The following is an 18,800-nucleotide window of genomic DNA, read 5'->3' on the forward strand; positions in this document are numbered from 1 at the left end:
AGGAAATGGTTAACAATCTGGGAATCTGGCAAGGCTGGAGGGAAGTCAGCCAAGCTAATTGCTGGTGCCTCTGGTGGCAGGTATCCAATGCAGATATTCATTCAATAAGGGTCCAGTTCCCCAATAAACCGGAACTAGAATTGGGGGAGGGCATCCTCCAAAGCAGAACTTGGTTGCTGCACCTAATGTTTGGTACAGTGAGGAGACAACCTCCTTTCCACTAGCCCTTTAACCCTCATACAGGAGAAGGGCTGTAGAGGTTGCAGTAATAGGACCAGATGTGGCGGGATAACAACAGTTCTCCACCACGTTGAACAGAGTGCACTGTACAAGTTATTGCCAGATAATTCATGGATCAGGTAAGTTAATAAAGCTGTGGCCTAGTTAAACCTCATTCCTGGTGTGTTATCTTTCTTCTTGCATGTCTGGGACAACACAATTTTGAAGAAAGTAAGAGAGCCTTTAACAGAGCACAGGAAAGTAGTTCAGGACTAGAATTTGAACCTCTTTAAACAAGATTTTTACAGATTTTCCCGTCACACACACTTTTTCTTCAACTTCAACATAAAACAAACAAAAACCTGAACAATGACAGCAAAAACATGTGAAATTCACATGCTAGTTCTTCTGCAGCAGATAACTAATACTCATTTATTTCCATGTCCCAAACACTGTCAATGATGGCATACAAATGAGAGCAGCCACATTAGTTTTGGTCTAATTAGAAATATTGGGTGCGGGGCGTGGATGATTCAATGTTTGCCAAAGTAAGGGGACAAATTCAGCTGGGACACAGGTTTCACTTTAGTTATATTATAAATGATACAGTAAAATTATTACTTTCTATTACATATTTATGTAGCATCACTTACCAGCCGCTTCAAGAACCAACTGTAACCTAGCTTTGGCCTGTTCAGCAAGAGACTGAAAAGAAAGATAAGATTTACAATACACTGTAGTATTTTTAAAACAGATCTTTGTATACATTTGATGTTATATATTATTTCATATACAAACACACTAAATTTAAGACTGGTAGAAACCATTACACACCATCTAATTTATTATTGTACTTGTATTCCCTTCATTTTTGTTATTGCATCAGCAATTCCCATAATCTTAAAGATAATGTCGAAGCTAAAATGAATCCTGGTGAATGAATGAATGAATGAATGAATGAAAATGTGGTAAGACAGAATCAAAGAAGTTATTCATAGAAAAGACTGAGCTAATGAGTCTAAAAATTGAGGTGCTCATGCACCACTCCTTTTAAACCTCCCAGCCTCAAATTCAGCCCTTCTGTGTGGCAACTCTATATGCTTGGTTACATGAAAAAGTAGTATTAGGACACAATGAAAAATGTACTTTAATGTGATTGGTATGGCTTGTGGTTACATACCCTATTTTGTGTCTAATTCTGTTTAGTTCCTCTCCCTAGGTGTCCTTTCACATCAAAGGAGGCCAAATGACCTTCTGTTGCCGGGGCAACCACTCTGCTAACCATCCCAGGGGACCTCACAATTTTATTTTGTCCCATGTATTTACTACCCCTTTAGTTTTGGTGTCACCTGTAATTCTGATCACAGTTCAACATATACAAAAACTATGTTTACCATTAAGCAATTACCCCAGGTTCAGAAGGTGTTCATTTTCTGTAGCATGTCAAAAAGCCTCTAGAAACATTAAGAGATTCCAGATCCAGACTACTATAGCAAGAAGTGTCCTGCCTTGAGGACTGACACAAGATTCAAAGTGACAGGCCATGGACTAGCAATGTATTAAGTCATCCACCCCATCTCTCTGTCTCTGTAGGAATGTTCCCTACAATATGTTATTCATTGTTTTGGACAATCTAAGTTTGCAATTTCCAGGCTATGTGGTTCCAATAGCTCCCCATGAAAGCTATTTCGTGGACAAGTACCTCTATTAGGAACATTTTTCTGATGCTCAGTTTAAGTTTGCCCTTTCTTATATTCTTTCCTATTAGCCATTCAGATATTGTGCAGGTTACTTAGGGTATGTCTATGCTGATGGCAGCAAAGTTGCCGCCATCAGATCAACCTAACTGGCTCGATTGAGTGTCAGTGAAGACCCGCTCAAACGATCCAGAAGTTGACGCTGGTAAACCACCCCTTCAAGTGGTGTAGCACTGCATCAATGGGAACATGATTCCTGTTGGCACATTGCAGCGAAGACGCTGCACAGAAGGGAAGCAGAGCAGTCAATGGGAGTTACACAAGCTACGCTGAGCAGCTCGCATAACTCCCGTTGACTGCCACCAAATCGCCAGGAAAGTGTAGACCACAGCTTAGTCTCAGAGTTTTTTTTTTTTATCCGATCCCGACTAACCATACTCCGTGGGATAGGGATGGAAGTCTTGAGCACAGAAATTGCTTTGCTTTTTTACAAATGCTTTTCAACCCCTTTTTAAAATGCTGTAGCACTTCTTGGTTCAGAAGAAGTCCAGACTACATTACTCTCAGATAATGGAAGAATCTTTGTGACCAAGAGTGTCAATGACATCACAGAATAATAGTCTAATCTTCAAAAAACCAGAAGTAGCATGGGACTTCAGAAGGTAAAAAATAAATAAAATTGATTTCTGTGCTTAGGGTCCCCTCCACCACTACCACCACGTGCACACAGAGTCTAGTTCAAGGAGGCATTCAGAGCTTAATTTGTAATGAAAGACGTGCCAGGTCTCAAGCAATTAGGTGCCAGGCTCAAGCAATTTTTAATTTTTTTTTTTTTTTTTTTTTTACTTTCATAACTGACACATCAAGTCCAGAGATGCTGGGACTATGAACTGCCAAGGTGCTGGGACTCAGCCCTGGCAAAAATTAAGCACTGGGGATGTTAGGTTCAGATCTATATAATTTTCATTTTATGTTTTCAATTCACCTTTTGTCATCACGCAGGCCTTCTGATACGTATTGGTAAAGAACAGTTTCTCTCTTACAACAACAACATATAAGTTGGGTCTTATTAAGGATACACTGTTTATCCAAAATAGTGCATTAATGAGTAAGATCAAAAATACATTTTAGCAAAGGTTCAGATGAGAAAAGACCCTCATGTTGTACAATACAATGTACCCAATATTGTTAGCTTGTAATTTTGCTATTTGTTTCCATGACCCTGGTAATTACAGTACAAAATTTAAATTGTCATTACTATAGTAATGTTATTGTTGACCTTTAGTCTCACTGGCAGCAAGAACAAAAATCCACTAGGATTATGAAAAGAATATTCTTTTCAATTTTCCTCTCACAATGTACATTACAGTAATTACTACAAAATGTTTCAGGATAAACATCACCAGCAGAGGAAAGAAAGGAAAAGGATTTTTTTTCTTCCCAAAATTATCTTTCACGCCTGGCTAAGTTCCAAAATGGGGATATGTGGCTTTCACATATGAATGTTCAGTAAAAATAACTGCCAGAGGCAGGCCAGCTTTCATTTACTTTGGTATGGCACAGCCTCGGCTCCTGTGAGATACACTTTTGCTCTTCTGTACTACACTGTTTTGTGTTAATGTACTAGATGTATTTGTATCTTCAAACAAATGGGCTATTTATGAGTTTCTACATTATCATAATTCAGGGGATACTTTTCTATTTCTAATACCATTGTATTAAATCAAATTTATAGAAATGTAGGACTGGAAGGGAACTTGATAGATCATCTACTCCGGTTCCCTGCACTGAGGCATGACTAAGTATTATCTGGACCATCCCCAACAGGCGTTTGTCTAATCTGTTCTTAAAAAACCTCTAATGACAGAGGTTCCACGGTCTCCCTAGGTAATTTGTTCCAGTTCTTAACTACATGACTGAAAGTTTTTCCTAATATCTAACCTAAATCCTTCTTGCTGCAATTTAAGCCCATTATTTCTTGTCCTGTCCTCAGTAGCTAAGGAGAACTGTTCATCATCATCCTCTTTATAACAACCTTTTGCATACTTGCAGACTTATGTCCCCTCTCAGTCTTCTCTTCTCCAGACTAAACAAATCCAATTTTTTCAATCTTTCCTGATAGGTCATGTTTTCTAGACTTTTAATCATTTCTGTTGCTCTTTCCCTGGATTTTTTCCAGTTTCTCCACATCGTTCCCAAAGTGTGGTGCCCAGAACTGGACACAATACTCCAGTTGAGGCTTTATCAATGCTAAGAGGAAGAATTCCTTGTCATGTTTTGCTTACAACACTCCTGCTAATACATCCAAGAATGATGTTCGCTTTCTTTGCAACAGTATTACATTGTTGATTCATATTTAGTTTGTGATCCACTATAATCCCAAAATCCTTTACTGCAGTAGTCCTTCTAAGGCAGTCATTTCCCATTTTGTGTTTGTTCAATTGATTATTCCTTCCTAAGTGTAATATGTTGCATTCGTCTTCATTGCATTTCATCTTATTTATTTCAGATCATTTCTCCAGTTTGTCATGATCATTTTGAATACTAATCCTGTTCTCCAAAGCTCTTGCAAACCCCACCCAGCTTGTTATCAGTTGCAAATTTTGTGTAGTCTTTATGCCATTATCCAAATCATTATTAAAAATTCTGAGTAGAACTAGATCCAGGACAGATCCCTGCAGCCATGCCAGCATGACTGTGAACCATTGATTACTACTCTCTGAGTACAGTTTTCCAACCAGCTGTGCACCCACCTTACAGTAGATTTGTCTAGGCTATATTTCCCTCGTTTGTTTATGAGAAGATATGTGAGACAGCATCAAAAGCTTTACTGAAGTCAAGATATATCACATCTACTACTTGCCCCCTATCCACAAAGCTTGTTACCCTGTCAAAGGAGAATATGAGGTTGGTGGACATGATTTGTTCTCAAGAAATCCATGCCGACTGTTACTTATCACCTTATTATCTTCTAGATGCTTACAAATGGATTGCTTGATTATTTGCTCCATTATTTTTCAGGGTAACAAGGTTAAACTGACTGGCCTATAATTCCCTGAGTTGTCCTTATTTCTCTTTTAAAAGATAGGTATTATATTTGTCCTTTTCCAGTCCTTTGGGATCTCTCCTGTCCTCCACTAGTTCTCAGAGATAACCACTAATGACTTAGAGATTTCTTCATCCAGTTCCTTAGGTATACTAGGATGTATTTCATTAGAGCCTGCCAACTTTAAGACACCTAACTTGTCTAAGTAATTCTTAACTTGCTCTTATCCTATTTTAGCCTCAGATCCTACTCCATTTACACTGATATGCACTATGTTACTTGTCCGATCACTGGTGACCTTTGTGGTGAAAACAAAAAAAGCATTTAACAATTCAGCCATTGTTTCATTTTCTGTTACGGTCTTTCCCTCCTCATTGAGTAATGGGTCTACCCAGTCCTTCGTCAGCTTTTTGCTTCTAATGTATTTGTAAAATGTTTTCTTGCTACTTTTTATGTTTCTAGCAAGCTTAACCTTAGTTTGTGCTTTATATAGCAACAGTACCAATTCCATAACCAGTAAAGTGCTTGAACAACATACTGATGGCACATCCACTATCTACAGCAAGGAGAGGTGCCACTGTCTGGAGCCACATTGTCTCCATAGGTCTTTTCACATACTGATTGATGTGAAAGACCATCCCACCAACCTTTGAAGGCCAGACATAAGAACATCTACTGCCTCCATCAAACAGCCATCTACAAAGGAGGCTACCACTACACCATCCCACTGGAGCCTCTTCAGAAAGACACAAAGACTCCAAAAATGACTTACATCCATGTCAGCCACACTTCCCAACCACTGCTAATGCAACAGAACTGGTTGAATACATTATCTGTGAATTAAGAGAGCACACTATGCAAGATAATCCTGTTACTTGCCAGCCACCCCAAATTACCTCACTTCTCACTAAAGCTATCAGGGTCAGAGAAATGTCATTCAAGAGCCTAACAGCTCTGGATGCGTTTAATAAAAGAATCTGTTCACTTTGGCCCCAGCTTGTATAGAACCACAGCCTGAAGAATAAAACTTTTCATGGATTGATAGTGCCGACTTAGAACCTTTAGCACCAGCCTCTTCCCCCACAGCACTAAGTGGAATGCCCTGAGCGAGCTGAAAGTTGAACACAATCATTGTGAAGACGGGGTTTGCCAAAGGGCCTTGACTGGACCCATTACTACCTCATTAAGGGGTAGGGCCACCTTAGAAGGAATTGCTGCAGCCAGAATGTCAATAAGACTATGGGATAACTCCTTGAGTTCCTCAAATTCTAGCCTCAGAATAGCTGCTATCCACTTCAGAAGCTCATGATAGCCCTGAAGTCATCCTGGGAAAGCGAGATGGCCTCATCTGATGAGGAGGAGGGGGAAGAGGCTTGTATTGGAGGGGGAGGTTCACGAAAGCTTATGCCTACAAAAATTAAATGTGTTAGTCTTTAAAGTGCCACAGAACTCTCGTTGTTTTTGCTGTATACAGACTACATGGCTACCTCTCTGGAACTAGTCAACAGTCAGGGTCTCAGCTGCCCTACTGGAGCTGAACAGAGGTAAAACAATATACTTCACACTCCTACATTTCCATGATCCATTGGCTCAGCTAACTAGGTTGGAAGTATCAGTATATTCAAAACTGTGGTTTAAAACTACTATTAAACATTTTACATGGATACATCTGTTATTTACAAAAAACTATGCCAACTATGTTAAACTGACTGCAGTGTGTTAATATTGAAAGTAATATAGATAATATTAAGTAAATTTGAGAATTAGTCCTGATTTTATAGTCAGGACCTAAAGTAAAGAAAGAAAGTAATACAAATCAAGGAGAACTTGCTGACGTTTCATATGTATTCTTCATAGGTATTACCAGTGGGATTAGCTCTGGAGACACTGTTGTGGAAGTGAGAGACCACAGTGAAGGTATAAACTGATTAGGTGAACACTGGGCTGGAGAAGAAGCTGACTAGTCAAAAGGAGAGAGTACATATACTAAACTGTTACTTTTTTATTATAGAGAAAGGGTGTAATTTAGTAGTTAGAACACTGGACTAGGAGTTAAAAGTTATGAGTTCCATTCTTGTCATTAACTTGCTATATGACTGCTTGGGTAACTTCTATAATGTTCAGAAGAGCTACCTGTATAAAGAAGATAACACAACCACCTCAGAAGGGTGTTAGAAAGCTTAATAAGTACAAAAATAAAGGAATTGTGCTATTTGAGTCCACCTGGTCCTTTTATAAACTGAGATCCAAAGATTCAGTTCCACAAGAGGAGTTTTGCACAGCACTGCTACTTTCTAGATTAAATGGTTAGTAGCCCAATGTACCTAGAACAGATTATATTAATGTACAAACAACGTTGTTATGAGAAACAGGGACCGGTATTTATAGTTTTAAAATTTATATTATTCTTCATGGCTTTTAGACAAGAATCAAACTAGAAAATAAATGAGGATGCTCTCCCAAGTCAAGCTGCAAACACTTAGATTGTAAACACTTTGGGGGCTGGCAGGGCTGGCAGGAATTGCGTGTACAACACCTAGCACAGTATGGTTCTCCTGGTCCATGACTGGGCACGACAATAGTACAAACAAATAATTATGATGCCTCAATGAGAAGCCACTCGAATTATGAAGACCTTCACAATACATCCTTCTTTCCTGCATATTTTAATCAGTAATAATAATTAACTATGTTCACTATTAGTACTGCTGATAGGGTGAAGTTTCACATTTTACAGAACTATTGTTTCAGAATGTCTGCAGACTCGGGCCAATTTATCAGTATTGGCTTACATCCGGTTCACATTTTAAAGGTTAATCTCTGCAACCACAAAGTCTAGAGTGTGTTTACTTTTAATTTCTTGTATTTATTTTTTTTTAAACGCACACTTAGGTTCCAGGAAAGCTTAGATTAAGGGAAATGTACTGTTTTACCAAGCTGCTGCAAACCCACCCAATTCACTTTTTGGTATTTAATGCCCATTAGAATCTTGTAACTTACCTTTCCAGTTTTGTCATCTACCTTGTAGCACACATCTGTTGCTTTCCTTAGATAGCAAAAGCCAGTATGGCTGTGTTGCATTTACCTCTGTGTATAGCATCATCAGCAATATAGACAGACCTCAGTTTCTGAAATTCTTCATTAATTTTTGTTTCCTCTGACTCAGTCTCTGGCAATACAGCAGGAAGAAAAATACTGCATGATCCTATCCAATAACTGCAGTGATTAGCTTTTAGTTGGCTGTTTTGAATTTTTTTCCTCAGCTTTCACGTGACAAAACTTGGCACGAACAAAGCACTTTTCACCTGACTATCTCAGAGCATTTTACAAAGACAAATGTATCCATTTCACAGACCACGAAAACAACAAACAGAAAAATTAAGTGATTAGCCTGGATTAAAGAATGAGTCAGCAAAATTTAAAAGAGAATCTAGGTCTCTTGACTCCTCTGATCTAACTGTTCGACAATGTTCCTAGGGTGTTGATAAAACATAGAGCTATTCCCCACTTTACAGCATTAAATGATTTAATATCTTAAAATGTTTGAATAGGTGTCTTAGTGCAATTATAAAATGGGTAAACATTAACTTTAAAAGTTTGGTTTTTGTTTTTTTTTTAAATCCTGCAATATCCTTGAATATATCTTCCCATTATAAAAATGTTTGTTCATAGTGGATTTATAATAAAAAGATATCACTAAAATTGCAAGAAAATGTTTGATTATACTTATTCTTTTTCTAACGTTAAACAATTTTTAAAAGCACATACTATAGGTTCCTAAATTGCTTTCGAACTGCTCAGCCCCATTGCACTAGATCAGTGGATCGTTCCTAAATTCTACTTTTTATTAAAATAGCTGCACTGAAGATGGTATTTCTCAGCTTTGAATTTGATACTTCTATTGTTTAAAAAAACACTAAAAATTATCTGGCAATTAGTAATGAGTTATGAGCTAATGGCTAGTTATAAGACATTGTGCCAAAAGAAAGTCTGTTCCAGTGAAGTAATTTTAATTTTAAAAGGGACAGAGCTGTTTTGTTTTAGAGCAGCAGCATCCCATCCTCTCCTTTCAACATGGCTTCAACTGAAGAAGTCAAAAGTCAGCTTAAATTTTTCATTGTAATCATTATATCAGTCTTGAAACAACCTCTCTAGTTTACCTACTTCAATAAAAAAAATAAGATAGAATCAACTTAGCTGCCTGTGATGAACTGTATAAGGCAATGACTATGATGGTGGCATTAAATGCAAGAAGTGTTTCAGGATATCCAGAGAAGAAGGAGTGTGTGAAGAATAGGAGGACTATGAAGGGGATAAGAAGGTCTTACCACCATCCCTCAAGAAAATCAAAGTTCAGTATGAAAGCTCTACATAAAGGCATAGGTGTGTTAATATTTTTAAATAATGCACTTGTTCTTGTCTTTAATAGTAATGTTACAAACCTGGAGATCAGATGTATGGCCCAACAGGTCCAAATAGTAACAATATTGCTGAAATTATTTTAATCTGAATTGCAACATTTTATCTCCCAATTTGATAAGGAAATCTATGCAGCTCATGTAAAACACTCACAGAATTTTGATATCAGATGCATGCGATAATACTGGACTCAATCAGTTTCTTGATATTTATCATTAATGATAGTGGTTAGTTATACTCTAATTACATGGGTTTTTTTCTCCTGTGCAAAGTCCTTACAAACAAGCCTAGCAAATTTTTGCAGAAGACATGTGATCAATCTGCACATACTTAATGTTAGTGTGCTTTATCTTTGTATTTGATAAATACAGAGATAGCCATTCTTAAAGCTTTCTCCTGATCTCATAACAGATGAGTTACAGCCCCTAAGTGCTATGTCTTTCATGGCATACATGACTGACATCCCTTAGATGCTGCCTGAAAATGTAATTTAAATGTTTTCCTTATACTTGTAGAGGCTCTAGGATATAACATTTCTCTCAAACACAAAATTACTGCAGTCCTAAGACATTTTGCACAGAGACCAAAATTTCCTCCTGATACAACTAACAGGCCTCTACGATATTAAACACCCATGCTATAGACCTGCTCTAAAACAATGTAAAACTGGTTTTCTTCACTCCAGTTGTGACATTTTTAGAATGTCTAATTATAGTCACATATATTTATATAGTTCTCCCTTAAAAACAAACAGCACCAGTCATCATATCAGTGATGGTTTAGTACATTATTCCCTATACTTCAGGGCAGTAGTTACCACAACTCTGTACTTTAACACTGCAGTTCAAACTAGAAATAGCACATGAATCAGAGGCTCTGTCTACACTTACCTGTGAGATTCGGCAGCAGTCGATGGGAGTTACGCAAAGTACACAAAAAACTTCCATAACTCCCGTCGACTGCTGAGCTTCTCTTCTGCACTCCATTTGCACTGCGTTGCGCTACTTGTGTAGCTGGTCTTAGTATGTCGATTTCTGGATCGACTGAGTGGGTCTGCACTGACCACTCAGTCAATCCAGAGAAATCGATCTGACGGTGGTGAATTTGCTGCCATCAGTGTAGCCATAGCCTCAGCTACAGTAGCTGTTGATCTTGTTACCTGGCAGCAGTGCCATTTGACTGGTGTTTAGATTTCTCCTGGTAGAGAGGAACCCAGCAAAATGCCAGTTTAAAACCAAAAACCTGAATTAACCAGCAAATACACGTATTCCTGATCAACTGTAGGTAAGAAAAGCCTACATGTGAAGTTGGAGCCCAAGCAAATCCATCCTCCTGGATTAATTCCAGTCAAAAAAACATTTTGCCAGAGATTAGGTCATTAGTCATTTCTCTAGAATTTCACATCTGGAGATAAAGTTCAGGCTTAAGACAGAAGTAGGAGGCAGAAAATGTTCAGCAGGAAGGAAGAAAAGGAGAGGAGAAAGAAAGATGCAGAGCTAGTAAGGGTTTGGGGATGTGATCGGACCTCCAACGTAACTTGGGAATTTTTCCCTATAATACCTGAACTGCTGGAAAGTCAGAGAAACCCAGTTCAAATATAGCTGAGGGCAATATAGGGCAAATTAAGTTGGGAAGAGCTATCTTCAAAAATGAGAGCTGTGTTCAGGAGAGTTAAAGATGCACCAACAGTTGCAGTGACTGCTTCAGTCTTATAAAATAAAAGTCCCGTTCAGCTTCCCAAGCAAATAGTTCTGCATCTATGTATTTCTCTCAAACCTGTCTTCTCCTTAGATTACAATAAGGGAATGTGCAGAAATGTCAACACATCATAAGAGTTTAGGGCTGATCAACTGTATTAAGCCAACTGAAGTAGTAATGCGATTAATAAAACTCCAACAACTGCACTCCTTTTATGTCAAAATCTTAAAATCCAGTTACTAGACAGACACAAACACTAGCTAATATAAAATGGACAAATCTAATATCTATTCCTAAGTAAGGAAGATACGCTTGCCTACACCTCTGATTTCTGAGTTACTAACTGATCATTACTGGTCACTATGGGAAAGTTGTTTACTTGAAGTAGACAAAACACAAATTATTCTTGATACATTTTCCTTGTTACTGACCAAAAAGTGACTTCCTCATTCATGCAGTTTCCACATCTTTCTCAATGGACATTGCCTGAAACCTGAATCCCCCGTCTACTTCGGATTAACCTAGATAGAGCTCTCACTCAGCTTAACCACCCAAGGAAAACTGCAAAAGTGAGGATGCATAAGAACCATCTAAGCAAACTGGCCATCACTCCATGGTGAGCAAATACTCAAATTCTCCAATCATCTGGTTTAATCCTCTGTTACTCTGCAGCACAATACTATGCTCCTGTCTGGCTCCATCTGTCTCACACCAAGTTGATTGATACACAACTACACTCAACCAAGTGCCTCATATCTGGGACAGTTTGACCCACACCAGAACCTAAGCTCTCCATGTTAAGCAACATCACTCATCCACACATCTGTCATGACAAAACTATAGCCAGAATAGCTGAGAAGATCAGGGCAAACCCAAGCCTACCACTGTACACAGACCTCTTTGACCAACTAAGAGTGCTTTTATCATTGAGGCTCAATGACATCTGTTGTGGGAACCACTTGCCCTGCCCAGATTTCTCTGCAATGTTGATGTGGCATGAAGAATGGTATGAACTCATGTCAGAAACCAGTCTCTTATAACTGACCTGACCATGCATGTCCCAATTTTGATTTGCCAGACTGCTCATGGGGTCCTTCTGTACCGTTTTTGAAAAGATCAGGATCAACGTACAGCAACCATCACACCTGGGACCAACAAGAGGATACATACAGTTGTGGCCAAAGACAGACAATGTCACACATCACTGATGATTGCCCCCTGACAAGATTTGATGGTGTGAGGGCTCTGAAGTTCACTGATGAGGCTGCCACAAACCAGCTTGGCAAGCTCCACATCTGAGAAGATAAAGACTGTTTCCACAAGTAAGCAAGCACTTGGTGATTGATTTATCAATAGTTCTTAAGATCGAGTGATTTTATCACCTGAAAATGAAGACAAATCCCATTCATAACTTCCTTTCCATGTCTTGGAAAGAATATATCTAAAAAGAAAAATCTTAACATATCTGATGCATTTGTAAACCACATCACCTATACTGTTCATTTGCAGATATACTACCCGCAGTGGAAATGGACATCAAACTCAGTGTTGGTGTAAGTGGGCATATCCCCCTGACTTCAGTGGAATTGTGCCTATTTACATCAAGACTCAATTTGGCCTGTGAATCATACAATGATTACTTGTATGTCTATAAGACATAAGTGTTAGCAATAACAATTAAAAGTAGTTGGGAGAGGTATGGTGGTTTTGAATATTGCTTAGACCCTTAATGGATAAATTGTATTATTAAATTAGCGAAGTACAATGGTAGAGGGAAGCTGCAAACAAGCCCTGGCATCACCATTGCAGCCAATTCAGAATCAGAGAGACAGAGAACTGTAAGACACCTAGATCATCATATGATAGGGTGTAAACCAGCATTGTTTTTGCAAAGGAAAATCGTGCCTCAATAATCTTCTGAAATTTTTTGAATGTGTTGATAAAGAGTGGATAAAGGCAAACCATTTGACAATTTATTTGGACTTTCAAAAGGCCTTTAACAAAGTCGTTCATAAGAGTCACCTAAAGAAACTAAGTAGTTATGATGTGACAGGCAAAGTACTAGCACAGATCAGAAACTGATTAAAAGACAATTTGAAGAATAACAAAAATGATCATTTTTTTCTCATGGAAAATGTAAATAGGGAGGTGCCACAGATTCTGTGCTAGGATTAGTGTTCAATACATTTATTAATAATCTGGAAAAAGGGTAAGTAGTGACATGGCAGAACTTTCAGATAAAGTAATTTAGGTTATAGAAAACAGAGTAACTTCATAAGGAACCTAACAAAGCTGTATGAATAGACATGATGGCAGGTGAAACTCAATGCTAACAAATGTAAAGAAACACACATTGGATAGAATGATTTGAACTACTAATATATATTCTGCTGGATTCTAAATGAACGGTATCAATTCAGGAAAAAGAACTGGGCATCTCTGTGAACAGCTCTATGGAGACCACTGCTCAATGTGCAACAGTAATAAAAAAAAAACAAAAAAAAAAGTAAGGAAGCATAAAAGAACAGAATGAAAAATATTATGGAATGAAATGGAGAATAATATGGAACATGTTATTTCATTAAATAAATCAATGGCATGCCTTCAACTGAAATACTGTGTCCAGTTCTGGATAATCCATCTAAAAATGACAATGCAGAGACAGAGGTGGTCCTAAGATAGGGGACGAGAATGATTAGAGGTATGGAAAAACTATTCTGAAAAATTCACCTTAGAGAAGACATGATAAAAGAACATAAAATAAAGAAAGGTTAAAAGAGAATAGATAGAAGATAGAGCAAGAATTTCTATTCACCCTCTCTCAAACTTTAAAAGCAAGGGGACACTCAACAAAACCAAAAAGATGGTAACTTCAAAGCTGATAAAGGAAATTCTTTTTCACATAATGTACTGGAACTCATTGCCACACGGTATCATAGAGGTCAAAAACTGAGCAGGATTTAAAAAGAGGATTAGCTATTTATACGGATAACAAGAATATCCACTATAATAATAGTAAACGCTAACAAAAAACAAAGGGATATAAACCTTCAAGCTTTGGGGCATAAGCCAACCTCCAATTATTATGGATTAAAAGGAGATAGGCTTTCAATCATCTACCTAATACAGAGTTTTTTCCCTCTGAAACACTTTATACTAGTCACAGTCAGAGAGGGGATGCTGGCTAGATAGGTCTGATCCAGAATGGCTGTCCTGATGTTCTTAAGAGTAGATATCAAAGGCAGAAACTGAATTTGTTGGAAACTATGGATCTCAACTTTATGTAGTGGAAATGGAAGTAATTAAGCACTATTTCTGCATATATGTAAGACTTTCCGTGCCCAAAACTATCTTCCTATTAATGAGGACTAACTTTTACAGACTGTCACACTGATATACCAAGTGTAAGAAAAAATGTTCAAGGGCTAATAATGAAGGATAAAACATCACATTCTAAATCCAAACTGCAATCTGTTTAGGATGAGCCTTACATTTGTTACAGCTCCTGTAACAGAATATTAGATTTAGGGCATGAGGATCTGCAAAAAAATTTGAGAAGGTAGTGTCATACTGTCCATTGGCAATAAAATTATCTTCACAATCATACAGGAACACAATGGAGAGCTGAAGACTGATCCAAAGCAAAGAGCATCTTTCTACTGTGATAAAAATCGGTACATCCATGCTTTAGATGATAAATATCTTCATCTGACAGAATATTCCAAAACTGATAATTTAATTAATTAATTTAATTAATTAAACAGTTTTATAAGTAATAAACCGGTTATAGTACCATTTCTTAAAATAATTTTAAAATATTTCATGGCATCTCCCATAAATACATATTTACTATATATGAATGCAGATTATTGAAATATCTTATATCACTGTATAATCAGAGAGGGCATAGCAATAATTTGTGTATCCCTACCCCCATTCTACTACCACTGTGTGATGCAGAGGAATTAAAAATTGCAGAAAAATCTGTGAGGAATGGAAAGGTAGCTACATCTGCTCATCATACACACAAGTGCCTGTAACACAGATGTAGAAAAGAACAGCATGACCAATGCAGCCAAAGAGAAAAAGGAGCAAAGAAGAGCCAAGTCAAAAGAGTCAGGAAAGCCATGTTCCTTCTCCAGCATGGACTAAAGTCTGCATAAAAAAATGACAATGCATGATCCTCCTGAGCCCATGAGAATGGCCGTGGGCTGCACTCTTCACAATGGCACACATCACCCTAAGGGGATAGTTGTGTTGTAATTGCTTGTAGGAGAAGAACCTCACAACCACATATAGAAGAGCATCTACGCACCCAAACAAAGGATCTGAAAAACACCCTGCTTAATTATACAGATTCATGACCTCTGTTCATTTTCATGGCCTCTTCTACTCCATTAGTTGCTGATCTTTCAAAATAGGCAGGCACTAGAGAGGGAAGGAATAACGCTGCCTAATGATTGCAATTCAGAGTTCAGAAGAAAAAGGAAAAAAAAACAAAAAAAAAACAGTATTAGCACATAAAATACCAACACATAATTATAAAACTGAAAAACAGCCTTATGAAACGTTATAAAAGTCTGTCGGTTAAAGAAACTTAAAAGGAACAGCCACAAGTGTAAAATGCCTGCAAGCTGCATGGAAACGTTTAACATCACCACAATAAAGGCTTAAGCCATATGAATATCCCAAATTTAAAAAAAAAAAAAAAAAACAGTAGGGGGACCCAAAAAATGCCACCATAGCTAAACAGAGTAAAAGACGCAGTTAGAGAAAAAAAGACATTTTTAAAAATTGGAAATCAAATCCTACCAAAGAATATAGAAAGGAACATAAACACTGAAAAATCAAATGTAAAACTATAATTAGAGAGGCCAAAAAGAATTTGAAGAGCAACTAGCAAAAGACACTGAACTAACAACAAAAAATACTGAAGTACATTAGAAGTGAGAAGCCTGCCAAATTATCAGTGGGGCTACTGGATCAGCAAAGTGCTAAAGATGCACTCAAGGAAGACAATGTTGTTGTAGAGAAGCTAAATTAATTCTTTGCATTGGTCTTCACTGCAGAAGATGTGAGGGAGAGTCCCATATCTGAACCATTCTTTTTAGGTGACAGATCTGAGGAACTGTCCCAGACTGAGGTGTCAATAGAGGACATTTTGGAATAAGCTGATAAATTAAACAGTAATAAGTCACAGGGACCAGATGTTATTCATCCAGAAGTTCTGTAGGAACTCAAATATGAAATGGCATATGTAACTGTAATATGTAACCTATTGCCTAAATAAATCTCTGTACCAGATGACTGGTGGATAGTTAATGTGACACAGATTTCTGAAAAAAGCCTCCAGAGGTCATCCTGGCAATTACAGGCCAGTAAGCCTAACTTCAGTACCAGGCAGACTGGTTGAAACTATAGTAAAGAACAGAATTATCAGACACAAAGATGAACACAATATGTTGGGGAAGAGTCAACATGGTTTTTGTACAGGAAAATCGTGTCTCACCAATCTACTAGAATTCTTTGAGGGGGTCAACAAACATGTAGACAAGGGTAATTCTGTGGATATAGTGTACTTAGATTTTCAGAAAGCCTTTGACCAGGTCCCTCTCTAAAGGCTCTTAAGCAAAGTAAGCAGTCATGGTATAAGAGGGAAGTTCCTCTCACAGATCAGTAACTGGTTAAAAGATAGGAAACAAAGGGCAGGAATAAACAGTTTTCACAGTGGAGAGAGGTAAATAGGGGTAGGTCCTCCAAAGAGCTATACTGGGACTAGTGCTGTTCAACATATTCATTAATTATGTGGAAAAAGGGGTAAACAGTGAGATGGCGAAGTACGCAAATGATCCTAAATTACTCAAGATAGTTAAGTCCAAAGCAGGCTGGGAAGAATTACAAAGGGATCTCATAAAATTGAGTTATTGGGCAACAAAATGGCACATGAAATTCATTGTTGATAAATGCAAAGTAATGCACAATGGAAAACATAACCCAACTATACACAGAAAATGATGAGTCTAAATTAGCTGTTACCACTCAAAAAAGAGATATTGGAGTGATCAGGGATAGTTCTCTGAAAACGTACGTTAAATGTCAAAAAAGCTAACAGAAAGTTAGGAACTATTAGGAAAGGGACAGATAATAAGTAAGAAAATATAATGCCACTACACAAAGCCATGGTATGCTCAGACTTTTGAGTATTATGTGCAGTTCTGGGTGACCATCTAAAAAAATATAAGAATTGGAAAAAGTACAGAGAAGGACAACAAAAATGTTTAGGGGTATGGAACAATTTCCATAGAAGGAGAGATTTAAAATACTAAGACTATTCAGCTCGGAAAACAGATGACTAAGAGGGAGATATGGTAGAGGTCTATAAAATCATGGAAGTTGTGGAGAAAGCGAATAAGGCAGTGTTATTTACTCCCGCAGATAACACATGAACCAAGGGTCATCAATGAAATTAATAGGCAGCACATTTAAAACAAACCTGAAGAAATTCTTCACATAACGCATAGGCAAACTATGGAACTCAATGTCAGGGGATGTTGTGAAGGCCAAAAGTATAACTGGGTTCAAAAAAGCTTTGTTATGGTGAGTAAGGAAAGGTGTCAGGCTATTATGTCACAATCATTTGTAAGTGTGGGGCAGATGTCCCGGGCAGGCAATCCACAGGGAAGGTATACAGTGACTGGATAGATGGCTTGATAAAGGACTTAAAATGGCGGTTAAAGGAATAGAATGAGGGTAGGGTGGATTGGGGCTCTTATGACTAGTATGACAGGGAGCCAAACCCCCCTTTCTTATAGCCCACCTTAACCTTCATTTGGGGGGAGGGAATGGTAAGCTCCCAGCAATGGAGGACCTGGATGGAAAAATAAGTGGGCTGGCAGAAACCATCCAGGTAGATATTGAATGAATGTGGAGTTACTTGCACTGTACACTTTTATCTGCCAGGTAGTCCCAGACTTCTAATAAAGTTGCGGCCTAATTAAAATCATATCAAGTGTCTCCTATCAAGACAGCCAGACAATGGACACTTGGATTTTAATGAATGCCTTATTCAACTCTGCACAAATTCTATAATAAATGAGACAACACTCACATAGAGTGTACAGATTAATTTGAAAAAAGCTGATGAGTTCCCATTAATGCATATCTTTAGTAATGGACGAGGTCTCCATTACACTTAAATTCTCATCTGAATATAGCAAGTATCAGAAAAATAATGCCTATATTCACATAATAGAATAATGGAAAAATACATTCATGAATTTACTAGTAAATATCCTCATTTGCTCATTAATTTTACTAATTCAATGTTTTTACAATGACTACTTTGAAAATTAGACTTTCTATAATTGTAAAGCTGAATTTTCACTGAGACAAATTTTCTGTCATTTTCAATGTCAGGGAATAGCTGGTTCAAAACTTAGTACATTAGTGCTAATTTCTATTTTCATTCAACAGAAAAAATAAACTGTAAGGATGATAATGTTCAACTTTTAAATGTGTATTTATTTTACCATTTACATTTTGTGAGAAACTGTTTCTACTTTTTAAATTATTCTAAAACTTCAGTTCTTCAATACATTTTGGTACATAGTCATACATAAAAATAAGATTAACTAAATTAAGATTCTAAATGTAACAATATATTAAAGTTAGCTCCATCACAGATTGCTTATCCATGAAGTGTTAAAGTTTATTTGCTTTTC

The 18,800-nt window shown here is 37.4% G+C and overlaps 1 protein-coding gene across 1 annotated transcript in view; it reads right to left on the reverse strand.

Annotated features, from left to right (window-relative positions):
- The window catches only part of RSRC1 (arginine and serine rich coiled-coil 1), a 342,090-nt gene that overhangs the window by 159,862 nt on the left and 163,428 nt on the right, over positions 1 to 18,800 (reverse strand). Inside the window, exon 6 of the mRNA XM_067532335.1 lies at positions 873 to 924. Coding sequence (XP_067388436.1) covers positions 873 to 924 — 52 coding nt within the window. The remainder of the gene's footprint in view (positions 1 to 872; positions 925 to 18,800) is intronic.

The sequence above is a fragment of the Emydura macquarii genome, unplaced genomic scaffold (assembly GCF_026122565.2).
Source record: "Emydura macquarii macquarii isolate MOO-44397 ecotype Brisbane River unplaced genomic scaffold, CSIRO-AGI_Emac_v2 contig_18, whole genome shotgun sequence".
NCBI lineage: Eukaryota > Metazoa > Chordata > Testudines > Chelidae > Emydura > Emydura macquarii.